General features: G+C 48.1%; 4 protein-coding genes across 4 annotated transcripts; 1 reads left to right on the plus strand and 3 right to left on the minus strand.

Annotated features, from left to right (window-relative positions):
* Positions 1 to 11: 11 nt before the first annotated feature.
* EDB93DRAFT_1246456 (Fph type histidine kinase) lies at positions 12 to 9,476 on the minus strand (the record flags this gene model as incomplete). Its single annotated transcript, XM_041452450.1, has 35 exons — positions 12 to 75; positions 132 to 267; positions 318 to 355; positions 407 to 477; positions 526 to 547; positions 601 to 1,565; positions 1,616 to 1,639; positions 1,688 to 1,777; positions 1,827 to 1,907; positions 1,957 to 2,155; positions 2,209 to 2,390; positions 2,443 to 2,476; positions 2,529 to 2,604; positions 2,650 to 2,686; positions 2,739 to 2,818; positions 2,872 to 3,253; positions 3,307 to 3,342; positions 3,397 to 3,435; positions 3,486 to 3,558; positions 3,614 to 3,693; positions 3,744 to 3,801; positions 3,845 to 3,908; positions 3,958 to 3,974; positions 4,026 to 4,139; positions 4,190 to 5,474; positions 5,527 to 5,596; positions 5,658 to 5,903; positions 6,583 to 6,726; positions 6,782 to 6,839; positions 6,890 to 7,092; positions 7,145 to 7,855; positions 7,904 to 8,067; positions 8,126 to 8,542; positions 8,599 to 8,838; positions 8,888 to 9,476. The coding sequence occupies 35 exons, from the start codon at positions 9,474 to 9,476 to the stop codon at positions 12 to 14; spliced, it is 7,089 nt and encodes a 2,362-aa protein (XP_041311696.1).
* Positions 9,477 to 9,800: 324 nt separating this feature from the next.
* On the plus strand, positions 9,801 to 11,716 carry EDB93DRAFT_1122391 (uracil-DNA glycosylase-like protein). Its single transcript, XM_041448592.1, has 8 exons — positions 9,801 to 10,277; positions 10,376 to 10,497; positions 10,555 to 10,650; positions 10,709 to 10,761; positions 10,813 to 10,865; positions 10,936 to 11,188; positions 11,244 to 11,270; positions 11,325 to 11,716. Exons 1-8 carry the CDS (start codon positions 9,880 to 9,882, stop codon positions 11,445 to 11,447), a joined length of 1,125 nt encoding a protein of 374 aa, XP_041311697.1. The 5' UTR covers positions 9,801 to 9,879; the 3' UTR covers positions 11,448 to 11,716.
* Positions 11,717 to 12,034: 318 nt separating this feature from the next.
* On the minus strand, positions 12,035 to 13,552 carry EDB93DRAFT_1220165 (uncharacterized protein). The gene is made up of 2 exons (XM_041451133.1): positions 13,292 to 13,552; positions 12,035 to 13,231 (listed from the first exon to the last, which is right to left on the minus strand). Exons 1-2 carry the CDS (start codon positions 13,391 to 13,393, stop codon positions 12,359 to 12,361), a joined length of 975 nt encoding a protein of 324 aa, XP_041311698.1. The 5' UTR covers positions 13,394 to 13,552; the 3' UTR covers positions 12,035 to 12,358.
* EDB93DRAFT_1300655 (DNA helicase) lies at positions 13,469 to 17,194 on the minus strand (the record flags this gene model as incomplete). The annotated part of the gene is made up of 15 exons (XM_041454679.1): positions 13,469 to 14,386; positions 14,448 to 14,541; positions 14,597 to 14,716; positions 14,764 to 14,952; positions 15,012 to 15,127; positions 15,181 to 15,388; positions 15,450 to 15,543; positions 15,605 to 15,715; positions 15,766 to 15,923; positions 15,976 to 16,037; positions 16,086 to 16,449; positions 16,499 to 16,519; positions 16,580 to 16,667; positions 16,716 to 17,115; positions 17,170 to 17,194. The coding sequence occupies 15 exons, from the start codon at positions 17,192 to 17,194 to the stop codon at positions 13,863 to 13,865; spliced, it is 2,574 nt and encodes an 857-aa protein (XP_041311699.1). The 3' UTR covers positions 13,469 to 13,862.
* Positions 17,195 to 17,211: the final 17 nt, after the last annotated feature.

Raw genomic sequence — 17,211 nt, forward strand, 5'->3', positions numbered from 1 at the left:
TGCATGAGTGGTCACGAGAGCCCTATCTTGCGGAACATCTCTTCGAGCGTTCTGAATGCTACGGGCTTGACAAGACTGGTGAGAATGAAATGTGAATTAGTGGGAGGTTTGAGAAATTCGACCATGCGTACTATCCGCTCATGCCAGCCTCAAACGCCCTGCGTTTGTCTTCGAGGGATGACATTCCGGTCAAAGCTAGGATGACGCTTGGCTGCCGACTTTCTCGAGCTTTTTCAAGCTGGCGAATCTCGATCGTGGCACCCAGCCCTATGAAAAATGTGAGAACAATCTTTCAACGAGTCAGACACTGAGCACACCATCAAGGATGGGCATGGACAGATCAAGAAGAACGACGCTGGTTTTGAGTAATGAGCCAGTTGTAACCACATAGAAAATATAGTCCTACTCAAATGGCCCTTCAGATTCAAATGTGTCGACTCCCTGCCGACCGTCGACTGCCTCGCGATATTCAAATCCCTTGTAAAAATAAGTGAGCTAATTGGGCTACCAAGTAGGTGACCTCACCTTCTTCATCAACCACTTGATACTGGGAGATGAGCATATCAGTCGTAGCAAATAAACTGAACTTCAGTCACGCACAGTAAGTTTCGCAAAATGTTGTTGTCTTCAACCACCAAAACTTTCGGACGAGGGCGATTTAAATCCAGTGTCCGGATTGATGACTCCAGGAGTATCCCATCCGTACCGATGGTTACTGTTGAGTTTGACATGCTTGAGGATGTGCTTTCAGACTCAGTATTCTCCGCAGAAGATGACGCTTCCTCAACATCCGGCGATGCAGGCATTTCAGGTGGTGAGTTAGGAAATGCGAGAGCTGAGCGACTGTGTGAACCCCAATCAATGCTCGCCCGGCGATGCCGGTCTGGACTCGATAGATCGTCTGTAAGCATGGAGGAGTGCAGAGAGATACTATCATCTGAAACCCCGGTCATTGAGCTGGCGAAGCTTGGCAGACGTTGTTGACGTCTTTGCCTGGCTCGAAGTAGTTGTTTCAGCGCAGCGCGCAATCGGAAAGGCCCCCCTGGTTTGTGAACGATGCGACAAAAACCACCCAAGTTCTCGTAGGAACTGCAAATCCCCATGACCCTCGGGCTACCTCTACTTGAAGACAAGATGATGAACGACCGACGGTAGTCCATTTTCTCAAGAGCGGTAACAACAGGCGACGAGTCTTCGTTTATGATCACGATATCGCTCAACTCACCTCCGTCAGTCTGCACTCTGAATCCCCACCAGTCTTGGAGGTACTTGCGAAGCACATCACTGAGCATCTGAACACCTTTGCTCTTCTGCTTGAACCCGAGGAACGTGACGGTGGGGATAACACCATCAAACATAAAAGGAGTTTGAAGAGCACTTGCACCATCTTCCAGATTTTCTGCTTGGAAAGTGATCTTGATATCGGTACCGACGTTTTCTTCGCTGGATACTTCCACCTTTCCGCCCACGCTTGGAGATTGGACGATGCTGTTGACAATCGCAAGGCCTAAACCTGTCCCAGCTTGTAGAGGGTTCTCCTGGGAAAAGGGATGGAACAAGTGGTTCTGAACTCCTTGTTAGTAAACAATGACTGCTGGTCTGGCAAGACCGTTACCTTCAGAAAGTTTTGGCTGATTCCCTGTATCAAGTGTCAGCATTGAACGAACTACCACACCCAGCTTAATACCTTTCCCGTATCACTAACACATAACTCCACCATACTAGGCTCCTCATTTGGCGCAGATACTTGGCGTAAAGATACATGAACATAACCGTCCTAAGCGGTCATTAGGAACCATTCGTAAGAGGGGTTTAATCATACTTACGGTCGTGAACTTCAGGCTGTTTCCAAAAAGGTTCATCAACACCCTTCGAATACCACCTTTATCGCACTTCAAAATCCATCCCTGCATGACAGTCAGCGGTCAATAAAACGAAACAGCTTGGAGGACTTACGCCTTCTCGTCGGTCGATGTCGACAATGATCTCTACGTGCTTTGAAGAGGCTGGAGCAGCCAGAACACTCGAGGATCGCTGTTCCATTGCTGGAGCATAAACACTCCCAATCTCCGACTCGCGAATAGCAGATGTACGGGCGCAGTACCCAATCCATGATCCGTCGATTGCCTCTTCAACAAGTTGCTCGAGATCCACGCTATGTGTCAACCATAAGCGACAACGGCATGCATGAAACCTGTCCCAACTCACATGCTCCTCGTGATAACATTGTCCACGCCACCTGATTTCATGTTGCCGCTAAGTTTCGTGAAGTCAAGAACATGGTTCACCGTTTCAACAAGTGATGTCCCACACGCCTGGACGGTGTGCAGGAACGAAGTCTGGCTATGGCTTAACGATGTATCGGAAAGTAATTCAGCTGCAGCGAGAATCTACGCATAGCCATCAGGAAGAGGACATGCCAGCAAAGACGTCAATCCTTACCCCATGCAAAGGAGTACGAAGTTCGTGAGATATGCTTTTGAGAGGAATCAGTAATGTTACCCATGAAAACGAAGCATGCACCAAACTTGGATATAAATAAGCTCTTCGCTTGGTCGGCTAGCATCATCCTCCTCTTGAGGACAGCAGAGAGAATGATGACACCTATTCTTTCTCAGTGATTGTTGAGACGAAACTCGGGGGACCAACCTATAGCACGAAGGTAAGACAGCTCGTGTCCCTCGAGCTGAGAATAAAGTCAGGATGGAGGTGTTACACTGAACTGGCTGAATCCTTACAAATCGTCGTGATGAATCAGTGGCATTGTAAGCACAAATTAAGGCAAACGGCCTTTTGTCGATGTTGAAAACAGGAACAGCTAGCGAATATCATCAGTGGAATAGAACAACCTCAAGATTGAAAAAGACATACTGAGTGCATACTGTATGTGCGTCGGGATAAATGGGCGGAAGCAGACTGGTAAAATGCCTTCAGATATTTTGCCGTCAGGGTATTGATCAAAGAACACGTTTAGCTTGTGGTATTCATCAGCCGTTAGTGTGCGAGATGTTGGTCGGGATTGTGGATCCCCGCGATGCATGACAACAGATATTGTTGCTTCGGCACTGAGAGTTTCCAGCACTTCGCAGTGTGAAACATCCATGACTACCACCTCCTCGACATCTAAAGTGCGCTTCACAAGCCTGGCTGCACGATCATACACTCTGTCCATGGACGCGTTAGCGTAAGGGTCATCATCCATGTTTGCATCTTTCTGGTCGATCTCAAGGCACTCTCGACTAAATTGCTCCATCTGAGATGCGACGAGTAAGTATAGCGTATGGTGCCGAGGCAGACAGTGCTCACGGAGGTCTGGATTTTGTCTCGTATGCGCAGTTGGATCTGGGTCGGGGTAGTTAGTTCATGAGCGGAAGTACAACAGCTAACCTAGCTAACCTTATCACGCCATAATTCCATCTCACGCATCACAACGGCCTAGAATCCGTGTTAAGAAAATCAGGACTGTTAAATTGGAACTCAAGTACCGCAAATTCCTTCAGAGTGTGTCGCTGACGCGGGGCGAAATCTTGCCGCGGTGAATCATCGATCAAAGAAAGACTGGAATGCGTGATATGTCAACTGGGCATGTCATGTAGATAGTGATTTGAGTTACCTGCCAATGTTGAATCCATCAGATGTTCTCAAAGGAGCTGCAGCATAGAAGCGAACGTTTGGAAATCCGGTAACCAGAGGCTACATCATTCAGTATATTCAGATGGACTTTCACATCAAGGTGCACTAACATTCTTAGCAAACCGCCAATCTAACTTTGTGTCCAAGATAACAGTCGGTTCATCACCCCTGCAGACAGTAAGACTGGAGCTCTCAGAGAGAGAAAACATACCTTTGCAATATAGCATGTGCACAGAAGGACGTCAATCTTGCGCTGCGCTTTAAAGTCATCCCACCTGCCAAAAATTGGAGATACACGGGGATGTCAGGAATTGAGCACTATACACTGTGATTTGAACCATCTGTAATGGTGATTACCAACAACTTCGTGTTGACCTCCAACCAATACTCACTGCTCTGTGCCATCGATGAGGGATATGTAAACGCATTTCGTATTGAACACAAGTTTGACCAGATGTGCAATGCGATCGAAGTTGATGTCGGGGCCGGTGTTCCAGAGGTTAAACCTATTTCATATGCTCTCTGAGATGACCTTCAAAGGTGAAAACGGATATACTTGTATAGAGCGCGTCTTCGCTCGAGTTCGTCCGGAGGATTCGGCGGCGCCAAATAGCCAAGATCTAGGAACATCTGTTCTTCTTTCGCAGACCGTCCAGCACGAAAACTATTGACTGAGTCGCACACTGATCGTCCGCCTGGTAAACCACGATCTCGGCCGTTGCTGTCCGGTAGGGGCGAAGACGTTTGCCTTGTTAAGCAAATCCTTCGTGGAAGGGGTGGTGCCGTACAAACGTTGAGTTCCATTGGCCCGGATTCACGTCTGTGGGTTACGTAGTCCTGCCAAAGTTGAGCGGGGTCGGGGGTCATGGGAAATGATTCTGAAGCGGATGTACTGACTGCGGTGAAGTAATCGCCCTCCTCTGTCGGCTCAGGTGAATAATTACGTTGCAGTGGAACAGAGGCTGGTGGGGGAAGAGACACATATAGCTCTCCGTCATTTATGTGGCGTAGGGGTGTTCTTGGTAATGATCCAGGTAGGGCAGGCACAGTTGATTCATCTTCGACATCTTGTGTGCCCTCCCAGAAGCTGCCTGCGCGGATTCGAGACATGCCGGGCGTTGTCGGATGGGCAGGGGGGCTACTAGCAGTCGGGTGTGATCCTGGTATTGCTGCATGTACACCTCGCATTGGGTCTGTTAGTTCATGCTCAGGAGAAGGCAATGCAAGAGGAGACAAATTAACGCGTGCTGCCGCCCATCGCATGGTTGCAGCCGCGGCGGTTGCTTCCGGACTGATACTAAAAGTTTGTGCCCCATCTAGAGGGAGATGCATTGGCTGCCCTCCTGTTGCGTGTCGCAGATCTGTGAACGACTTGCGGAACCTGCGACCGCTAAGCGACGATGGCTTTGTTGTAATCTTTGACAATAGTTTGTCAGGATAGATGAATGAGGGAAAATCAGGGACCATCACCGCTTTCTCTGGAGCGGGCATAAACTCTGCCTCGTTGCTATTGCCATTGGAAAACGAGGAAGAAATAAAAGTGTGGTAGGCAGGGGATGCAGGAGGCGAAGGCTGGCGTGATTCGACGATGATCGGTGCAGCATCATGTCTTAGTGCAAAATTGTCTCGCAGAGGGCCCTCTCGCATGATAGGAGTAGACATCATTGAACGCGGATGACGAGGCGTTTGATGAGGATGCCACTGACCCAATGCGTAGGCAGTCATAAAGGTAGCCCAGTCGTGCTCGGCTCCGTCGATGTCGGGTCGGGTATCGCAAGGAGTACTCGCCGCCGCCGCAAGTGTTTCACAAGGACTACCAGATGGAGCTGAATGAGCCAACACTGTTAAAAGGAGACTCAGAATTTACGCTAATCAAAACGGGGAGGCACACACCCATGTCTACAGGATGTACTTCGAATGACTTCATGGATAAAGAATCGGCACCTCGAGTATTATCTACATCCTTTAAAGAAATCTGTCATAGTGGTGGATCGACCCCACGTGTATACAGAAGAGACACTTACACAAGGCTCCAGGCTCCTGGGGATGCGACTATCATGTAAACATGGCGCATGGGGCGCAGGGGGTAGGTATGATTGAGTGCCCTCTGCCATAGAGGCAGTTGCTGGTCGCGGCAGTCGAGGACTTCGCTGCTTCACCTTGGGTAAACGTGGAATGGGCATTTGGAATGCTGATGGCAAAGAAAAGGGCTTTGTGAGAGGTAGAGGTGATGGAAGTGGATCTAAAGTTGTATCTGTTATTATCGAGGACTGCATGGTATTAGTTCGAGGTGTTTATGCAGTACGAATGCACCGTATTCTTTCGGTAGTCGTGAAACAATTACTAGGTACAGCTACGCGACGATCACTGATTGGAGCTGTGGTCATTACCCGGAGGATACTGAAATGGAAATTTAAGCACAATTCAAATAAGGCAATTAAGAATATCCACGAACGACAGCACCAGTAGGGAGCTCAATGACAGAACGTCCAGTGCCGTCGGTGGTGATGGTAGAGTAGAGAGGAATGTTTGTGCAGTTGGCCTCCTTCATCGAAGAAGGGTTATTGGCATGCTTACTAAGCGCCCCACCAACACAACCCCGTGCCTCATTTGACGTCAGGAACCACTAAGTCAAATCCAGCCCTTCCATTTTTATTTATATTCTTTTTTTTTTATTTTTTGCGAATTTAGTTGAAACATTAATGAAAATTAAGATGGTGCAAGTGTCCATTACTATGTCCGCGATCCTAAAAGATATTAAGTATGGCGACCCCACTATACATCGACCGCTACAAGTAAACTCCACATATACAACGGAAGAGTTAAGTTGTCGTTCTGGTCTGACAGGGCCTCAAGTGCACATGATAGAACAACCGCAATAAAATAGCGCAGTGTCTGCAGTTTCAGGGTTGCGTTAGATTGAAGGACAGCAGAAGCGGATGAACTCACCGAAAATTCTTCCGTAAGTCCGCAAAGTCTTAAAAGCCACGCGCAACCCACGAGGGACAGCACGAATGCAGCGCTACCTTCTAAGGTCTTAGAGGATGTCGACGACCAACGGTGCCGACCAACACGTTTCCCAATAATAGATGCCTGACACAAGATGTCCAATTTAATTGATGATTTCCAAAATGGAAAGGAAACTAACCAGAGCATCACCGATACCCAAAGCGAGGATACCGGTATATTGTAGCAACTGCGATGGCCTACAATGAGTTAGATCCTGCTGAAGACTATATCTAGGTCAAAGACGTACTCTTCAAGCCACAGTGGGCCCGCGCAACCAGTAAGCAAATAAAAGTGGCTGAGGATGGCAGTTCCACTGTCCTTTTGCTCGAGGAACTCGTTCATGAACAGGTGCACAGCCGCACCGAAAGGATAAATGGCGAAGTATCTAACATACTCTGCAAAGATAAAGAGCGCAAATGCTGCACTGAAGGACAAGTGAGTGAATGCGGGCTAGACATACTCGTGAGACTACTGATAGTATGGGTGATAGAAGGCTACTGACATCAACAGCTACTCCGGGCAGAAACATAACAACCGCCAATGCGTGGAAGAACTTGCGTCTCGCGTTGATACCAAGCGTAGGAACGTGCTTATCCGCGGCATCCAACAATTCTGTGGCAACTTGCGAACCATTGGACAGATTAGAGAGATTAGCCAAGTTGGGGAATGTAAGCCCAAGTGCAGTAGTGGGAGCGGATGAGGATATCTCCGTTTGTGGTTTCTGATTCGAGTTCACAGCATATGGAACGATCACATTATCTTGTGTACCCCCACTCGTGTTTCTATGCCTGTACCGCCTGGACCTCGATAACTGTCGGTTCCACCCGGCAACGCTGATGCTTCCGAGAAGGCCCCAGTAGGCAAGAAGCATGGGTCGGCTCCACTTCTTACGCCCCTCAAGGAGCCAAAGGATAGTCCAAAGCCACGGATTTCTACGTCCGAGGTTCCACCATGTCCACGAACCAATAAGGCCAACTACAATTGTTATGGTTCCCATATAAAAACCCGCGGCGAGAGCTCGTCGATGCTGTTGCTTCTCCTGCGGAAGCCGAAGGCGCCTCACCGGTCGTTGCGCGATATGCCGTGATAGGGCGAGAAGAGGAGAAAGTAGGAAGCCAGTAATGAATGAACCTGCGATCAACGCGATCTGGAAAATCAATAGGGGCGTTGGCAGGCGGTAGGTCTCGATGAATGGTGCTGTTTTCGGCCATATCTTAGAACGAAGTCAGTATGGATATTTTGAGGCGAAAGCCCAACAAACCCTCGCTCTAGTCAATCCCAGCAGTTCCGTAGCCAAGGACAACCCGCCAAAGCAGACAAGGGCCAATTCACCCAGCGTGAACCCACCATGCGCTAGGCGAAGGGCACTATATAAGCAAAGTTGGTAGAACAATGAGCCGATGCCAATATCGAGATAGCTTATATCTGGGAAATCAAGGTGTAAACATCTCCTCAGCAAAATCGAAAAAAAAAATTGATTCACTTCGCCATATAGGAATCTCTGCCAGCGCAAAAAGATATCGAACAGTGATGGCCAGCATGGTCATACCGAAAGTGAAGAGCACGTAAAGCCATGTCCTACGCATTTCACTACGAGGAACAGAGCCCCGCTCTCCCTCAGGGACGCTAGGACGTCCGCGATAGCGCGTCTCAATGATCCACGATGAGCATACTTGGGCCAGTAATATAAACGAACACATTGTGGAATAATCCACTAGGCCACGACGAGATTGTATGAGGGCATCGATAGCAGAATCAGGTGATCGAGGGTTATGGAGTACACTGGGGGCTTCTATCAACCAATGAGGTGGAGGAAGATTGGGATCAGATGAAGGAGAGTGGACCTGCCGCAAGGCCGAGTATAATAATGCTAGTGCAATCATGGGTGGGAGTAGGAGCCCTGTGAGAACACCATCGTTCGGAGACTCTCTGTGGGAAGTTCATTCCAGTGAACACGAACGCTTAGGAAACGGACATGCCTATAATTCTTAGGGACACTCATCCAAATGAAACTGAAACGCGGTTTAATCGTGGGGCTCAACTGGGAGCCACTGCGCCTAATTTCACGTGTCTCAGTACGAGGGGACGTTGCACGGCGAGACTCTGGTGCAGTAGGTGCAGTAGCGTTGAATTGCGGTAGTATAGTGTGCGCACGTATAATGTAGAACATAGCTATAATAATGAGAACATACATCTCTGCAGTGGGAAATTAGTACTGAGACAAAACTTTGGAGAATATGTTCACCTGTGGACATTGACGAGTCAATGATGTCATGAGTGTCATCAGAAAGTTTTTTGTTGAAACAAGCTAAAGATCCGATGAGAAGGAGTGATTCTCCCATATATCTAGTATCCATGCAGAATGTCCAAGTCCCAAGCCAAGGGAGGGAAAGGCTGCCAGAGATCATTGCTGGCAATAGAGTGTGCACAACTGGAAGTAGTTTATGCCGCTGAGGAAATGAAGAAGCTCCAGAAGGTGAGTGTGCTGCATTAGTGGCATTGTCGAATGTCCGTGGATGAGGCGAGCGCGAACGTGTGAATGACATTCTTCGTGGCAAAGAACCAATTTGCTTGCCGTTGTTGGAGTAATCAAGAGGTATGGGGCCAGACCTCTGTTGAGATGGAGACGTTGCGTGCCGCTTTCTCCTGATAGCGTCTCGAACATCCCGTCGCAGGCCCTTTTGGGAAGGACGGCGTCCTCGAACATCACGAGGTTCATCATCCGAATCCTCCTCAGCTGTTTCGCTACTTGACTGGTCACTGGATTGAGTGCACAGCGTGAGCTTACTTATACTTGATGAGCTGGAATAGTTCCTACCTTGAAGACCCTGCATGATAGGTTGAACTCAATTCCACATTAGTATGATCTGGTTGAACGGCTGCCACCGTGGCCCCAAACGGGCCCAGGTGACGTTTCGCAGGTCTAGAACTCAAGAACTGTCGTCTGGACAAATCCGCGCGCCCAGATGCATTTCTTGCAGACGGCGGCGAAGGCGAAGAGTTTGAACGCGGCAGTTTGGCGAAAATCCTAAGGCAAAACTATCAATTTTGGCACGTTTCGAATATACAGGCGAGTGAAGAAAAACAAGCACAAGCACAAAAACACCGAAGCCCGTTATGGTATTACATAAAATTAGCAATTAAAATGGGGACTCCCCCGGGAAGGGGTTCATGTCGCGTCCGCTTGTGGGACTAGACTCTCGCGTTTTTTTCTCTCTTTCATAGCCTCCCAGCGTCATGTCCGATGAACAACGCGTCGTCTACCTAGAAGATGTTGACACTGCAGTGCTTTCGACTTCTAATGCGGACAAAAACTCCGAATCACCTAGTTCAAAATCACAAGATGGCTCCCTCAATGCCACAGTGATCGCAACACAGGCCACAGGCACATTGAAAAGGCAACGAACTCTCATGGATATGCTATCTGGAACACAGGATTGCAAAAGTGCAAAGCCCGCGGCTAAGAAACTGAGGCTAGGCGCCTCGTCGTCAGGCCCTGACTCTCCCAAAATTGCTGTCGCCGGAGTTCAGCGTTTAAATGCTATACCTTTCTCTCTGTCTCAATACATCGAATCAATTCCGCAGGATCACAGACATTTGCTAAAGCTGGAATCGGAATGCATGGGCAAGAGTTGGTACGTACGGGCGGTTCACATAACAACGCCGTGCTATGTTCTGTTCTGATAAGACACCGTGTTGATCATTTTTCCGTTGACGCCGAACCACTCTTCAGGTTGAAACTTCTAAAGGAAGAGATCAAAAAGCCGTATTTTATCTCATTGAAGAAGTTCTTGTGGGAGGAAGGAGTTCATGGCCCTGACGAGAGTGTTAAAAATCTCAAAGTATATCCTTCACGTATGTTTCCTTTCGCGAAGAGAACTAGTCAACCGAGTAATTCAACCCCGTGAGCAGCAAAAGATATTTATGCGTGGTCTAATACGCCCCTCGGAAAGGTGAAGGTCGTAATCATTGGCCAGGACCCCTACCACGGTCTAAATCAAGCTCATGGTGAGCCGTTCCTATACCGCTCTCTATCCCAGGTTAACGGGCGTCACGCGACTTTTAGGCCTCTGTTTCTCCGTCCCCAAGGGCGTCACTGTGCCGCCTTCCTTGAAAAACGTGCGCAATCTCTCACTGGTAATTGATCACGCCTCATTCTTGCATTTCTAGATCTATGCTGAGATAAAGGCCGAGTATCCCGAATTCGAACCTCCTAAGCATGGGTAAGCATCAGATAAGGTGGATGGTTCCGAATTATGTATGTACTAACATGGATTTCTGGATATTAATCAGTAACCTCACAGCATGGGCTGATAATGGTGTCCTCATGTTAAACACCTGTCTTACTGTGAAGGCAAACAAAGCAGGATCCCATTCCGGCAAGGGCTGGGAAGAATTTACTGACAAAGTTGTAGATGTGGTTGACAAGTATGGCGGTGCCAATCTTTCGTCCGGCGGTGATACCGACATGAACGGGATTGGGCGTGGAGTGGTATTCTTGGCTTGGGGGTCATGGGCCGCAAAGCGTGTGGCTAAACTCAACAAGGTGAGCTCATCAAGGCCCAATCGGTGGCGTTCGAGCGCTGACTAGGAATGTCCAGATAAAACACTTGATTCTTACTAGTGCCGTGCGTCCTCGAATGTTTGGGTTTGATGGTGATATCGACTGACTTCTGAAATAGCACCCTTCGCCCTTTAGTGCTCATAAGGGCTTTCTGGGCAATGGACATTTCAAGGCTGCGAATGACTGGCTCGAGAAGAAATATGGACCTCAAGGCAGAGTCGACTGGTGCAATCTGGATTAATTGAACTAATCAACACATGCAAAGCATAATATACCAACCTTGTTAATATACCTATAGGATACACACATTGTAAAAATTGCGTAGTTTTTGCTAGTGGGTCTAGATCTGTTGGTGCTTGTGTATAAGGTGAGTCCCGACGGTATAGCGGGAGAATCTAGGACGCAACACGTCTTAGGTTTGCGAGCGCAATATTTATGCATAATCTGTTTGCACAGATCTTCAGGAATCAAGTTCCCACACGATATTAATCACATGCCCATACCCATGGATACCCCGTTAGATTATAATCAGATAATCCAACGCAAAAAAAATTGCCAGATGAGGGTGACAGAGGGTACTTTGTTCCGGTGTGACTTGATGCGATTCCATCAAGGATAGTCCCATGATGGCGTCGTCGGAGGCGGTCGCCAGCAAAAGAAAACGTTACCTTGGCACGGAGTCTTTATGTAAGGACTATCTTTGGCTATCAAATGTGGTCGTACCCGCCCGGTGGCTGTGCGGTGCCTGTCACCTTAATCGCTTAAAGAGGAAATTTCGTAAATTTCGTAAATTTGGTTCAGTTATGAGTGACTCATCATCACGATTCGAACCGATTCAAGCGCAATGGGTCATGCTGGATCGTGTCCGAGCATCGGAATTGCCAGCATGACGGGCAGAATTAAAGCTATTACATGGAAAGAATATTTTACCAGATAGCTGTGTATACATCTAATGTAGAATTGACTAGGTGGCTAGGAAGAAGAAAGCTCGCGAGCGATAGCGATACAGACGTTGTTAAAATCATTTAGCGATGAGCAATGAGAATCCCGAGGTTGTGCGAGGAAGGGCTGATAGTACAAAGGATGAGAATAGTTACGACAAAAACGGGAATTAAGAAGTACAGGACGACGACGACAACAACGATTGAAAGGTCACCGAAGAGCATTAGGATGCTTGCCGTGAGAGGTATAATGAGATCGTGGATCCTGCACAGACGGAGCTGGCGATGCCAGGCGCACCGCCTGTGGATGCGGCGGGGGGCTCGGCAGGTGTAAATCGGTGCCTAACGGTCTGAACCCAGAAGGTTCATTGACTGAACGTCGTTGTGGGTACGCTATTGACGTATGCGGCAGGGGCGTGCGCTGTGGATGATGGTTTTGGGATGGATGAATAGGATGCTGAGCCGGTGGGGACATGGCATGATCTGGATTGAATTGGGATGGTTGATATGAGTAAGGATAATGTGCGTTTTCTCGGACATCGCATAGGAGATAGTTCATATCATTATATCCAGTAGCAATGGGCCTATCAGCGGTATGTGCATAGTTTGGCTGAATGGAGTGCGCAGGGACGCTACTTGAAATCATAGAGCGAGGAGGCGGCATCGGATTTGAAAAAGTGAATTGATGGGAGCTCTTCTGGGATATAGCTGGGGGAACTGGGCGAAGACTATAGGAAGCGGAGGACGAAGATGATACATGAGAGCCCTGTGATTGTTGATCACTCATCATAAAACTTTCTTCCCAATGGCCGTCCATTACAGGAGGACTGCGCAAGTTACCACTGACAACGGATGGAGAAGCGGATTCTGAACGACCCGGAGAAGGAGACTCTGCGACGGGCGATGACTCTCGGCTTTTAGAAGAGTTGGATTGGGCAGCAACAGGCGTTGTCTCTAGAGATTTTGATTTATCCTTGCCTGTCGGACCTTTACCGAGAGATGGGCGGTTAGCTGCAGGTAGATTGAGTGCAGCTCTTAAGCAGTTATTCTCTTCCTCCAGCTCCGATACTCGCAACTCGAGAGCCTGGAAAAGGAGTGAAATTAGATGACGATTGGAAATAGAAGTTAGATAAAAATGCCGCACTTGTAGATGAGCAGCTCGCCGTGCACGAAATGCTCTCTGGACATCCCTGGCTCTATTAGGAGGAAGGTTATCATTGCGCTTGCGGCCACGCTTTGAGGACATTTAAATTTAAAAAGTGATTGAGGGATGAAAAAGCGGTAGTAGATGAAGGCGGGGAGGAAAGGACCTAAAGAGAGGGAAGGCAGGAGAACATATAAAAAGGGACCACTTCATCGGGCAAGCCAGATCTTTGTGTATCACGTCCGCATTCGATCCCTATTCGATCAAGTCACAGGCTGGACCTTGCCTGGACCAGATCTACTTTTTTGGCTCCGAACCGATCTCCGCTCACTTGCCGCTTTCGGCCGATGTGACGAGTCTTGTCATGATCCAAGAGCCACGTCAATTAATTCAAGTTCTTCGTCAGAAGTAACCCTTTTGGAAGAGAACTTTAAGGGGGGAGGGGGGTCTTCAAAGATCTCTATGCTACGTAGCTAATAGTACGTCATTCAAACGGTGGCGTTAAGGTAGTTTATAACAAATTGTCAAAGCTTCAACAATGTGACAACGGTGGAAACCGCGGGCCCAGTCCTCAAGTGCGCCCCATCGCTCGCTGCTCTTTCCGTGCAGTAGCTTTGTCCTTATCGCGCCGCGAAAATAATTTATGGCGTGGGGCTGCATCCCGCGCAAGTTTCTTGTTCGTTGACTTGTTTTGCTCGACGTACGACATGTGTTGTGCACCACTCAGTGCCGTGAGAGACCCTGTCGTTCGTTGCGCTGCCGGAAACCTCGTAGGACCAAAGTCTTTCGATGTCACCGTGCCTGCCAAGTCCCCCTCATTCCCGCGTATGTCCGTTCCTAGATCAGCTTCGCTCTCGTTCGCCAACAGCACCGATGAAATCAACTCGATTTGCTCATCCTTTGTCTTGTACACCAAGTCTTCCAGGTCCTCAAGTCCGTCCAGGTGCGTAATGACCTTGAACGCATAACCCTGGTCAATGAGAAATTGTTGCCGTTTCGTGCTATAAAACATCTCTTGCGTGTCTTTGGAAACCAGCGAGTAAAAGAAAGCATTGAATCCTTCGTCGTTACGCCGCTTTGCTCGTAAGATGCGACCTGTGATGTCACAGTCGCTGTCCATGAAATCGTGTAGTAAAGTATTGTCATATCAACATACCTAAACGCTGAGCTTCTTGTCGCCTTGACCCGAAGTGTGAACTAATCTGGATAAGGCACGTAGCCTCCGGCAGATCTATGGACGTATCGCCGACCTGCACAGGAGAAGTCAATGAAGAGTCTCTTTCTGCATGATATCGTAAATTGTACCTTGGACAGGAAGATGGTGTTGACATTGGAATCGTGCTGAAACCATTGCAACACCCGCATCCGCTCAACCTGCCCCGTACCACCGTGGATATAAGGCTTCCCCAGTTTCTTGGCGTACGCCTAGAATACTTGAAGACATGTACCGGTAAAGATGTCAACGATCTTACCTCAAGTGCAAACACATTATCGGAAAAGACGATAACTTTGTCTCCTCTTGCCTCGTGGAATTTAATGAGGAATTGGCACGCTTGGAACTTCTTCGGATTCATACAATAAAGCAGCATACGCTTCCGAGATTGTTCCCGAAGATACTCCTTGTAAAACTCGGGAGTCATAGGACACCAAACTTCGGCACACTAGTGAAGAGGTAATTGGTCCAGCAAAAGCCGCGGAATGTAGAGAATACAGAACTTACCTGAACATTGGCTATATGTCCCTTGGCTGCAAGATCCATCCAGTTGGCTTCATATAACTTTGGTCCTATCATGTAGTTGAGATCCGCAATTTTGTCGTCCTCACGCACAAGAGTCGCTGTGAGCAGAGTGAAATTAGCGACTGGGTCTGCATTCTTCTACGTAACTCACCGGTCAAGCCAAGCTTTGAATGCGCTTTGATTGTTGTAACAACACGGCGGAACATGGCAGCCGGCACGACGTGCACTTCATCTAACAGAATGAAACCCCATTCACGTGAAGTCAAAAACTCCATCATTTTCTTAGACTCGTGGGACCTATTGTGCGTATTTGCGACCATGGAATACGTCGATACGACGATACCACTCTCTCCAGCGAACTACACGTAAGTCCTTATCATCAGATTCCAAGGAAAGGCACAAATCATGGCTAAGACGTACTCTTTCTTTCTGATCTGCGGTAAAAACGGCAATTTGACGATCTGTCACATTGGACCACTGCATGAATTGTTGCTTCCATTGCATAACAGACACGCTGGAAAAAAATACTTTCATGAGAACGTTCCGAAGCACAGCATCAGTGCTATCAAACATACGAAGAAGTGCACAGTACTAGACACGATTTTTTAATCGTGCAGGCTGCTGTAATGCCGACGAGAGTTTTTCCCGCCCCGCATGGAAGAACAATAATTCCAGACCGTGCACGGCTAAGTCCACAGGTCAGAAGGTACCTAGACAACTAAAAATTGCGACATACCCATTTCCGAACATCTTGCTCAAGCTCGTCTCTTGATATGGTCGAATGACGGTTGCCGGTTTAAGATCAATGTCCAGATTCGCATTGACCGTGTCATTCCTGAAGTCATACTCCTCAAGCATTGGATATTCCAACTCATTACATCGCTTCTTGACGTCCTAAAAGAACCCGTGAGAAATCCACAAGAAGCTATCTATTCTAGAAACTCACATCGATTTTTGCATCGTCAATCTCGAATGCATGAACATTGTCGTCGTCTTCATCGATTTCATCTAATGCAAGAGCAATGAGACAGACCGGCAACAGAGGGTACAGCCTACCGTTGTCAACGCCAACAATTGAGGTAAAAAGGTCAGCATCCGCGGCGCCTCCGGACATGGATGCTCCGGCCCTAGTGCCCGCAGTCTCATCCTTCTTCTTCTCAGCCTCCTTGGTTCCAGGGATCACAAGGTTACCCTTCACAGGGGCTTTTGTAGTCGTAAAGGTGGCAGCCTTGATACTGTTGTCCATTTGTTGAGAAACCACTCGTGCCTCTCGTATCACTTTGTCCTTCAAAAGGAGCTGAAGGGTTTCCGGATGGCTGCTCTCAACGAAATACTTGTTGTGTTTTAGCACAAGCTTCACTTTCCCGTAAGATAACGTCCGCTCCCGGATGAAGTTAGTGATCGTTTCTGGCACTGGGACCTTGTGTCTTTGTGAAGCTCAGTTAGATTACATGCCCCAGGAGACACACCTTGGAAAGCCGGTTCAACACCTTGCAGGATTAAATGCATTAGCACACTCCAGCAGCACGAAGACCTTAGTGCACACGAACTTCAATGATATCTTCTGTTTGCAACCCGACCGACACCGCAGCGTACAGTGAATAAGAAGTGAGTTTGTATTCGTGGATAAAGGCCGGCCTGATGGCGTGTCTAAACATGTAAATTACACAGCAGGAATCTGCGTACCTGCTAACAGGTTCACTGATAGCTACAAGAAAGTCCTGAGCCTGTTCTGCAATGGGTGAAAAGGCCTCGAGAATAATGTGGCCGTCATCAGGACTAATCCATAATGGCCGCGAAGCATGGTCAGGTTTAAGATGGAGAAAAGAGAAATCCTGATCCATGAATATGTGGGAAACGAGTGCGTCTTGTTGTCGACGATGTGCGTCTAATGAGCTTTCATCACCGTCGATGGGCTTGGCCCTCCGGGCTTCCGCTAATTTCCTCGTTAACGCACTGAAATTGATTGTTGCACCCCTAGGAACGAAGGAGGCGTTGTCCTCTTGGTCACTATGATATTCTTCATTAACATAGTCATTATTGTCCTCAGCCCGCCTGCGTTTCGACGGCCCAGCCTCTCCAGGTCCTGTGATGAAACACATGAGTTTGATACTTGACTAATGTCTAGAGAGTAACATACCTTCAAGTGCGCGTTTTGAGGCCATATTTCAGTGCAGAGGTA

Source organism: Suillus bovinus (assembly GCF_016758785.1).
Source record: "Suillus bovinus strain UH-Sbo-P2 chromosome Unknown EDB93scaffold_6, whole genome shotgun sequence".
NCBI lineage: Eukaryota > Fungi > Basidiomycota > Agaricomycetes > Boletales > Suillaceae > Suillus > Suillus bovinus.